This window comes from Aedes aegypti, chromosome 1 (genome assembly GCF_002204515.2).
Source record: "Aedes aegypti strain LVP_AGWG chromosome 1, AaegL5.0 Primary Assembly, whole genome shotgun sequence".
NCBI classification, from domain to species: domain Eukaryota; kingdom Metazoa; phylum Arthropoda; class Insecta; order Diptera; family Culicidae; genus Aedes; species Aedes aegypti.
This window is the reverse complement of record NC_035107.1, coordinates 127,019,346-127,030,754: the sequence shown is the minus strand read 5'-3', so window position 1 is coordinate 127,030,754 and position 11,409 is coordinate 127,019,346. Positions and strand designations below refer to the sequence as shown.

The 11,409-nt window shown below is 37.0% G+C and overlaps 1 protein-coding gene across 3 annotated transcripts in view; it reads right to left on the bottom strand.

Moving 5' to 3' along the window:
- Nucleotides 1-1,755: 1,755 nt before the first annotated feature.
- LOC5567558 (runt-related transcription factor 2) overlaps nt 1,756-11,409 on the bottom strand; it is a 207,611-nt gene continuing 197,957 nt past the window's right edge. For all 3 annotated transcript variants that reach the window (XM_021847282.1, XM_021847300.1, XM_021847289.1), the window contains exons 5-6: nt 3,402-3,599; nt 1,756-3,333 (exon numbers count right to left, since the gene is read on the bottom strand). In XM_021847282.1, the coding sequence (XP_021702974.1) occupies nt 2,534-3,333; nt 3,402-3,599 (998 nt within the window). In that variant the 3' untranslated portion in view covers nt 1,756-2,533. The remainder of the gene's footprint in view (nt 3,334-3,401; nt 3,600-11,409) is intronic.

Below are 11,409 nucleotides of genomic sequence, written 5' to 3'. Positions count from 1 at the left end.
TTAGCACTCCATCGTATATCATATTCCACAGTGTATGGATTAGCGTTGTGCGATTTTGAATCGATGTTCCGAAAATCGATGTTTTCATTCCGATTAATCGATTTTTGAATCGATTTTTGGAGCACCTGATTTTCTTCTTTCGATTAATTGAAATCAATTAGTGTTTCTTATAGAGTTGATAAAAAAAAACAGGATTACCCGTCATGAAGTTTTTAGTATGTTTTATTGAATTTCAAACTGATTTGATTGAAAGATATTGAAAAAAGGCAAATGCCTTTGGTCTCATTTTAAATTTAATAAATTTTAATTCGATTTCGATTCGAATCAATTCTAAAACATCGATTCGAAGGATTCGATTAAATTGGTAAATCTATTTGACAGTTTAAAATCCAATCGATTCAGTAACATCGATGTTATGGACAAATTTTCCCGACGCTAGTATGAATCCCTGTGGAACTCCCGCCGTTTCTTCGGTTAACATCCATCCCTGGTTTGTGTCGTAAACCAGTACCCGGTTCTGAAAGAAGCTATGCAGAACTTTACATAGATATTCGAGGATTCGCATTTGAGAACTACTCAAAATCAATGACACAGTCATTCAAGTCATCGTGCAAAAGTTTGGGTTACATACAAAGTTGAGTGTCTGGAATTTGAATCAGAATGGTATAAGTTTAATATATACCTGAGACGAGACTCGCGGAGACGGTTTTCTTTTTCTGTGATTGCTGAGTTTTTTTCTTATTCCACTCTGTATTTATATCAATCATGCGCAATCCGTTCAAACTCTCACATGAACATCCCAGCAAAAATATATTGCGTTTGCATCACACCGAAGCATAAATAGCCTTTTGAGTGAAATTTCATGACAGCAAACGTAGCAGACATTATGAGTAATCAGTCTTGTGTTTAGGTTTATCAGCATCTTTGGAAAAAACTGCTCCACTGACTGAGGTTTCTATTATTTTGAATACAATACTTTCAACTTTTTCAGCCATGAAAAACGACAAGCTGCATTTGACGTTACGTGACAGCGGAATCAGGGCTGCATATGACGTTGATATTTTTTCTCTTCGCGAGTCTTTTTCATATATATGATAGTGATCCCAGCAAACATCGTCTTGCCATCAAGTAGGCTGTAGAAAATAACAGAAAGTAGGCTGCCCATACAAAATGACAGATTAGATTTCTTCCGTTTTTGCGAATATTCCAAAGACTCTTCCAAATATTTTTCTACGCACGAACAAGTAGCAGCACTTAACTAAAGTAACAGTGGAAGAATTATGAAAATCTGTTTATCCATTTTCACGCTATTTCGTGACATGCAAACACCATTCCATTTTAGTTTATATAGATTTATTGTACCATGTTGATTCTAAGTGTCCAGATGCTTTGAATCCCGGACACCGACCTTAAATCACCAAAAAAATATTTTTACGTCAACTTTTATGAATGGATAATGTAGAATACAGCTTATTTATAGATTCTAGGTGCAAAAATCGAAATTTAGTCAACAAACACCGTGAAAAAGGCCAGTGTCTGGCTTTCGAAGTGTCCAGCAATTTGATACAGCACGGTATATTTGATTTTTCCTGTGAAAATAAAGGGAAACCTTCGATTCTTTTGATTTCAGCATGTAGCAGTAGCATTCAGCATTACTAGGTATGATGAAACTTGGATATGTGACTCGAGCCCAAGAACACCAAAAAGTTTTCACATTTTACATAGATGGATTTCTTTCAAACATACTTTAACGACTTCAGGATTGGATTTGAGCGTTTATTTGGTAATCGATTCACAGCATTATTTTACAACGTAGAAATGTCAGATTCCTACAAATTCTAAAAACATCTTTGACCAGAGTTTCTTCACTTCCTCATTACATGAATGAGTTCGGAAATTTCTTACAATTTTGTTCAGTTTCACATCCATCTACCATAAATTTGATAAGACTTCACATCAAGATAGGAAACACAGTCCTGCTTTACTAGTTATTATTTCTATAAATGTCTCATCATTTCTCTACGTTTTGGCTACGGTCTCTTCGGTTTGTTCTTCATAGAAAATAAGGGAAGTTCTGGAATAGTGGTGGACTGCTTATCTACGGTAACTACAAGTACTTGGGATTTGGTTTACTGGGTAAATTTTGGCTGGAGTTCCCATTGAATTTAAATTCATTGTTTCATTTCGAATTGAATGAATCGTTACACTAATTTGTCTTACAACGGTATACATCTCATTGCATATCAAATGACAAGAAAAGACAGCACTGCTACCTAATCATCAATCATTTAGCTTTAGCTTAATTTCATAGTACGGAATAACATGTAGAAGTTAGTGTACATCAACCGTGGGTTCAAATGCTCTCCGATGAAGATCAGTATTTACAAATATTGCGGAAAATTAACGTATCAACACAAATGAATCATACACTAACAGAACTAGAGAACAGTTAACACATTCTTTGGAGATAACAATCAGAACATTTTGAAGAAATCACTTATATTGCACTTAAGCCCTACGGTTGAAGCTTTCCTCAGTATGGCCTCCAGACGGAGTTCCCGTTTTCGGATTGGACTTGCCCTTGAGGTGGTACACCACGACCTCCAGCCAGAGCCCTAGCACCTGGTTCTTCCAGCGCTCCACGAGCCATGGCACCGCAGTTTCCAATCAAGGAAAGATCAGTGTGTGGATTGTTGGTCATCAGATTTGGATGTTGTCGACCACCGTTAGCTGTGGATGAGGTTAGATGATCCATTACACTTTGAAGCTCTCCAGCATGCATGGATGCGTTCTGTGAAGTCGAATGGCTATTCTGAAGAGGGTGGTTGTGGAATCCGTGGGTTTGATTGGCTGCTGTGTAAAGTTGGGAGTAAAGCAAACTCGCTGGAAGAACCGGGTAGAGAGAGCCGTTGCAACTTCCACCACTGGCGCCATAGTTGGATTGGCTTTGGTTGACAACTAGACTAGAGAAGTTTTGGTTGGCGGCACCTCCCAAGTTTGGAGTGTTCGACGATAGAAGATCCTCCTGAACTGGAGATTCTGCTTGTGATGAGTCACTTAGACTTCGTGGCCCGCTTTGACTAGTATGTAGGGTGTAGTCGTTGTTGCTTGAATTGCTTTGATAACGAGGAACTAGAAGTCCGTTGGAACCGTTGGTTGTCGTGATGCTATTCGCTTGGGATGTAACTCCGTTCCCATTGGTACCGTTTCCGGGGGTATTACTGCTGCCATTGGTAGTCATCAAACTGGGATGAGTCATTTGAGCGGTTTGTTGCGTTCCTACGAGACTACTGAGATGCTGGTCCAAGTCAGCTGCCGTCGAATCCGGAAGCACTGTTGTGGAAGGGTAGGGGTTCGTTTTGAAACAGGACGAGCAAGGAATTTCGGAGGTTATTACTTACTTGGAACGCAGTCCCTTCCGGTGCTGGTGAAGTCCTGACCTGCGTTTTGCTCGCCGCTTGAGCAGGTGAAGCCTAGGGCAGGGTTGTTGAACTGAGCTGCTGTTGGCGTGGCGCAGGACGTCAGATAGGGTGAGTACGGGCCTGTCGAACTGTAGCTCCAGTGTGAGTTGGCCGTTCCTAGTCCGAATTGGGACATGTCTGTAACGAACAAGACACAAAATATCGATTGTCAAATGGTAGTTCAAACGATTTTTAACATGAATCTAGTTAATGATTTCATAATTCAAATGAAAAATTTACAATACTCAATATTTCCTCGTTTAGTCATATAGTTGTTTTTTTTTTGTGATCCAATGCATTGTTTTCGGTTCGGAACTTTAACCACTACGACGTTATGACTTTTAAGCCCGTCAAATAAATGAAATGGGCATAGAACCAAAGAACAACTATACGAGAGTAGACGTTCTTGGACGGACAAAAGGCATTCGTCCCACATGCTTAAATCCAAAATTAAAATTGCACCGCAATTGCGTGCAACACCACTATTCACACAATCGAGTTAGAAAGGCATCGTGCCATGACAATTTTAACTTGATTCTGTTCCTATCCTACACCGTTGACCGTTTGCAGTTGGACGACGACTTGCCCTGCACGATTGAAAATGGCTTCGCATAGGAGACAAAAAATCGACTAGAGGATTGAGGATACACTACATCGGACATCAGACGATACATCTCATACTCTTTTAGCTCCATCAGCGTAGTTTAAACGGGACGTATGTAACCAATTTTTTTGAGTATACTGACCGTTGTTGAGCTTTGGTTGGCACGGGATGAGCCTTAAGTGGAGGATTAAAAAGTGGATTCCTGGGTCGTTTTTATGGGCAGAAGAATTTTTGCGCTTAGTGTTTCGAATATCTGCAGTAGATACCCTTTCAGTAAATGCAGTGAGGATTTTGTGTTTGGTTGACTTGGGTATAGCCTTTCTCTATTTCTAAAAAGTTGTAAGTGTAACTTGTAAATTTATACTATAATTCAAAAGCTCAATAGACTGTGAACAAAATTGCCATCACTGACCGGACCTCAGAATTTTTAAAGCATTGGACGAATCGAGCAAAAAAAAAGTCAGTACAATTGATTTATTCCGGCTAGCCGGCTATTGACATTCTTCTTCTATTGGATTACTCCTATCCTATCGCCGTATTCACGTTGGACAAGCCGCCCTCCACAGTGATGCCGGTGGTGGTCAGCCAACAATGTACGGCTAGCCTCGATGATGGTCAACCTCGAATGTGGTGGAAGTTTGGCGGCTGCTTTTAATCCACAATACCATCATCGGATCAATCGTCTGTTTGTTTGGGTTTGAGAGGTGACAGTACAACTGCAATGGCGTGGGTTTTGATTAAGCCAAACGATGTTGACTGCACCTCTGGTGTAATCAAGCATATTGCAGAAGGGGTTGAAGGCATGACTACGAAAGCCTAGGGGAAAATAGGAGTGGCGAATTTTTGTCTACGTAGGCTCAAGGGTCTTAGTTATAGAAGTAGTCCTTTGTAAACTCCCAGAGTCACTTATACTAATCCAGTTGAAACGGATGAGTCAATGAATACAATTTATACGATTCAAACTTCAAATGTTCCACCACGGCTGACATTCAAACTTACTTGTAATATGAATTAATTGTCCAAGTGTATTTTTGTGAAAGCTGTTTCGGTTCGTCTACTTGTACTTTAAAAATTTGATAAAACTAGGTACCGTAATCCGGGGTAACATTGATCAGCGGGGTAACATTGATCGGGATGACTCATCTTGTTAAACGTTCAAATAAAGATTTATTGATGAAGCATTTTCGAACCATGAATGGTGCCTCTCTTTCGTATATTCATAAGCTAATGATAATTAAGGTTTTTGCCTATATTGCGTTAGTTCATGCGCAAATTTGTCAACTTTTTGAAACAATGATTTCTATCATTTTCACTGACACTACCGAAAATTCATGTCTCACATGAGTTCTGCAGACGATGTGATCAAAGAAAATGCGGGTGTTACCAAAAATGGCATCGCCGAAAGCGATTCCGTTGTCAAATCTTTCATAAGTTTATTCATTTAGGCAACATTAACTAAATACTATTACGAATGTAGAATTTCCTGAGGAAATTGCCTACTTTTAGGCGTATTACGCGGTTCAAGGTGTTTTTAATTTTGAAGTAACTCAAAAAGTAAATGACTTGTAAGAGTTTGGTCTATTCGGCTTCAGGGGCCCTGATTTTAGTAAGTAACGACATTTCCAATATTAGCGAACGTTGTTTACTTGGGTGATCAATGTTACCCCATATCAGCTGAATCAAAAAATCACTTAAAACATTTATTTAAACATGTTCAAATCATTCGAAAAATAAAATAAAGTACATAGCTAGGAGCGGTGGGTGCCAGTACTTGTTTTAAAAATATGAAACTTGTAACATTTGTATTGTGAAATGAAAAATTTAAGAAAAACTAAAAAAAATGATCAATGTTACCCCGGATTACGGTACTGTATTTCGACGAACAACAACGCATGAACGGAAACGTATAAAGCAAAATCTGATTGGCTATCGACTAAGCCACACTGCAATCGATTTGAATTTATTCCCGGACCCATGTGACTCACTTCATCGGGGACTTATTTACACTATGAAAGAAGATTGGGAAAATCTGGGCCCGGATGTACTCAAATGACTATATCATTTGGAAGATCTAAATTAGACAAGAAAAAGTTGGTATGAGGCCAAATATATCCGTCGTGGGAGAAAAAAGTTATTCCGCATGGTTTGAGATTGATTTTCGATGCATTTGTTTATATTTTGCTATATTTTTGCTTGATAACAGCGGAAAAAAATTATTTCAATATGCACCTTCAAAATGATAACAGCTCTGTATTATATAGAAGTGAACTAATACTAGACGGCAATACATTGAAAAATCCTAAACAAGATACATATGGTTATTCAGCTATCCCAAGTAACAATTCCACAGCAATTTGGCATTCGTGTGGATTTATAAATGTTTTATGACAGTTACGTGAATGCTATAACAACTAGAGGCGACATTCAACGTTGCTAGAAGATGTTTTTTTGTAAGTCAGCTTTTAGTTCTTTTTAAAACCTTTTGGAGACAAAATATAAAGTCAAAATGTTGTGGCTACAAAACCAGCTTTTTTGCAGCATATGATACCTTATTTAAACTGCTTGAAGTGGCTGAATGACACTTATTTGTTACGGCTATGATAAAAGATTGATATAATACACCTTGTTGTCATAAAAGCTGCTTTTAAACTGATTAACTTGCACTTGAATCTGGATAACTTACCTTATCATACCGCTTAAATCAGTATTGGGGCTCCTAATATGCGATAACACCTTAAGCATTGCGAATTTATAACCCACCACATCATCATTGACATTGCGTCATTAATCAAAAAACACTTATTCTTAACATAAAAACGCCAAACTAATGTCCATTTTCATTGTTTTTTGTATTTTCTTCAAAACAGCACTCGCAAACTGTCAACTTTGTTAAATGCTGCTTAGGGTAAGTGTACCAGTTATGGACATAGTGGTTCCCTATTTCGCCATACGTGGTAACTTTAATGTCTTCAAATTTTGAAAATTTGTGTGTGTTGTTGCAGTTAGATTTAAGATAAATCTTGATGTTAAAGCATAAAAAAAGATTTAAAATGTGATAATTATCAAATGTCACATATGGCCAAATAGGAAACCACTATGGCCATAACTGGTACACTTTCCCTAGTTACCATAAAATGTGAAAAAAAAGCTGAATCATCTTCGATCAGCATTTATTAAGGCAATTTTACATCCACAAATGCTGAACCATAACAGTGTGCCCTTATTCGTGTATTTAAAATTACAAAACAGCATTTGTCGATGAAACAATCAATTATGGTCCCGCCATATTAATTTCACTCCGGTTGCCACAATTTCACTTTTTCAACTCATAGTATCTCCATGAATTCGCTCGTAAGATGCTATGGTTTGATGATTAAACTGTCCTTAATTTAATTCAATGCACAATTACTGCGCAATCAAACCAACAAATGTTGAATATGTTTTATTCTTCACCTGGCGGTTTGTTTAAGCAAATGCTAAAATACCGCTTTCAGAGGGGGCACTAAAAATTTCACTTCTTTTTCACCACATTTCACTGTAAATCTAACTCGGTAATAAAAATTTTAGCAATATATCAAAATAAATCACTTTAATTTTTTAACATGCACTACGAAATAAATTATCACAGACGTACTTTAAATCTTCTTTTGTTTTGTTTACGTTGGAATGAATCCGTGAAGATCGACGTTATGACAAAATTAATTTCATGATGAAGCGACATTCACCTAGAACAGGTGGCCTCAAAATAGCTACCACTAATGCTATTTTGCTTTATTTGTGTGACATAAATATGCACTTCATAGCCTCTTTCAGAGTGGGCCAACTAGTCACGTTCTAATCTACAAGAGGCTTTGGAGGATGCGATGAAGGCAACAGTGCCTTGACCGTGGTTTTATGAACGTTTATTTATAGCACCCTGGAAGTAATTCGTAAAACTAAAATTGTTACTTGGGATGTTTTCTACCATACCCTGCCACCCACTTTACAACAACCACAATTGCTTAACTGTTTTGTAGCTGTTTTATATTTTACTTCATATAGTAATATATTTCTACAGTACGGCAAAAACAAAGAGGATAACACCACAATAGATCCAATTAATGGTCGCAGTGGTATCATGTCCTCACAAAGCAAAAAAAAAACTATGATACTTTTTATGGACAATAAGCTTATATTATAACTTAACTTTAAACAAAAAAAAACAGCTTCAGTCGATGAAAAATAGTTAAGAAATAGTGGTGGGAGAATAGTTGATAATAAAATAAAAAAAACTGACTGTAACAGATTTTTTTCAAGGACATATTACTCCAGAAGAGATTTTACAAAGAATTCAATAAAGCCAGCTGCCCAAACTCTATAAAAACCATCAACAGCACAAATGTGAATGGAAATGGTCAATTTAACTAATCTGCAACATATACGCTTCAAAACTTCCAAATCACAAATCTAGGCAAACAGATGACGGTTTAAGTTGAAAAATTGATCGATTGTTCACCACCATTCAGTGACCAATCGTTCAAGTTTTCAGCACGAATTATTTTCTAATTCTCTAGATTAGTGCTTTTGATGTATTGTATTGAGGTATGGTTTCGATGTATCTTCACCTTAAATGACAATCTATGTAGTTCCATTTCGCTGAACCACACGAGCTGTATACATCTGTTTAGTGTCAAATGTACTCCTACTACATTATGCAATCGGTCTTAAGTTAATAAAAAATGTAAATAATTTTCGCTTACGAGTTAGTATGCACCCAGCAGCTGTTATGTCTCCTAGATTCTGAGAATATCAGCCGAGACAGCCAAGAGACCAACTCTTCTATGCCCATCTCGATAAGTTACACTCATATACCATCCTTTACAACTACCTAGTTGCTCTAGAACGGCATCCTAAACAACCCTCAATGTGGGAGCTGGTTGGTTGCTATTGTCCAACACTCAGACGTAGTGATTTCCGCCACTGCCTCGAAACTCCATACCTGTGCCCTCAGCACCATTCAAATGTTCGTCGTAGTGCTGATTCCACCTCTGCCTCCGTCCGGACGATAGGAGCATATACTTTTACATTTCTGCTCGTGGTATGCAACCTTCGAAGAGACGATCTACTGCTTCCACTTCTGCCTGTGATGTTTCGCGTTCTTTTCCTCCACAATAATTCTACACCCTTCGTCGAACAAATCGTTCTGTAGTCACCGTCCAACGTACATTTAGACCTGTGCGCCACCGCCCCACGTCACCGACTTATTTTACGTCACGCCGCCACCGCCGACTAATTTTACGTCACGCCGACGCCGATTGAGGCATCGGCGGCGCGCCATACGCCGATCAACATTACGCCGCCGATTTTGTATTTTCTCGACGATAAATATTCAAGCTCAAAAAATTTAAAAATATTTTGGAAACGCCCTAGCAAATAATAATGCATTTATACGGAAAATTATACATAAATGCGCCAAGGGATTTCTTTAGAAAACTATCAAGTGAATCCTATAGGAATTCTTCAACGTATTCCATCGATAATCATTTCAGTGATTCTTATAAGGATACCTTCTATGAAAGTTTGATCAAAAAATACAATATTCAAGTCGAAAAAACAGCAAATACCCATGACTTTTCCAAATCTCAATCGATTAAAATCAAATTTGGAGTGAAAGTCTTTTACTTGAATAGCATTCGAACCACCATAACATTTATAACTTTTGTTTTGAATTGAGTGAGAAATCTTGAAAAGAAACTCTTGTCCCACTCGAACTTTTGCCGCACTTTATTCTAAATGATTAAATTTTGTATGTACATATGGTTTAAATGGTGGTAGGTCATTTGGCATAAAGTCGTTTGGCATAATGAGTCTGAAACCAAGAGTTCCTTAAGATTACATTAGTTTTTACGTTTCTATTGAATTTTCTGATGATATTATTATTTATCCAGAATATGATGATATTTTATAATTTATCCAGAAATTAACCTGCTTAAAATATTAATTCTTCTTTTGAGTTTCGTTAATGGATTTATTTGAGAAATTGAAGATTTTGATACATTAAGCACAAATTAACCCATCTATCAAACGCTTTATTTTTTTTTCTAGATATGATGTTACCATAATTTTAGGTATGAACATTGTTTATTTAAAATTTAAATATATATTACCTTCTTTTACACATAGGCTGTTCTTTGGAGCTATATCCTTTCAATATTTTATTGTTTCCGATTAACAAAAGGGCGGCATTCGATAACATTAATATGCTCAAGTTATCGGCGAAAAGAGATATCGATTACTGCAGTTACTTTGATGGGTTGTGCTACTGTTCCCCGAATGTCGGTTAACCGAATGTCGTTACTCCGAACGTCAGTTCCCTGAATATCCCGTTTCCCCGATTAACCCATTTCCCCGAAATGTTTTTAGCACTCATAATTGTCGTAACTTTACACATTTCAGGGTGGTCAATGAACTGGACATCATTTCGAGTTTTACCGTCCTTTTTTTCCAACGTGTGTATAGCCGAGAATGACAGAATACCTCCTTCTTTTGATTGCTTATCGTTCTTTCTCGTTCACTATCCAGTTACTGAAGACTATTATAGCACCTATTTAAACTGCACCACTTTTCGGGGGAAAAGGGTCATTTGAGGAACTGGCATTCGGAGAACCGACATTCGGAGAACGACATTCGGGGAAAAGTAGCACAATCACTTCGATTCTGAACGCAATCGCCTTTTCGTTTTATTATGCCACAATAATTTTTGGCGTCCAATCTTCTATTGGTTTAATCGTGGATTTGACTTTTTTCAAAAATAGGCTGTTTTTTATATTTATACTGTTTTAAATTGTATTATTTAGTAAAGGTGAATGTTAACCATTATTATACTTAGCTGTTTTATCAATTCTTGCAAGACGTACTGTTCTAATGACAATTACTTTAGAACCTGCCAATATTCATAATTTTTTTTTTTTTTGCAAACACAAGCCTTTCGAGATATGCTGGAAAAAATATTATCTCAATCACAAATATTCCCTTCTTTCGATCGTCATGTTTTTTATGTACACTTCCAAAATTAAAATTTTTAACGAATCGTTGAAAAGTTTTGCCACAAATATTTTCTTTTAAAAATGTGTTGCACATTTGAGTTATGCTGTGAGGAGATTTTTATGCGTTAGAGCCTTAAACATTTTAAACGAAAACTAATCTGCTCTTGTATATAGGCTATTTTTGCATTATGCTGCAGTAATAGATGTTTTAATATTTTGCAAATAATTTTTCCCTTCTTAATTATCATTATGTGTTCGTCTAAACTGGGACAGAGCTTGATCTGCAGCGAAATATTCTATGAGCGTTCCCTTTATTATT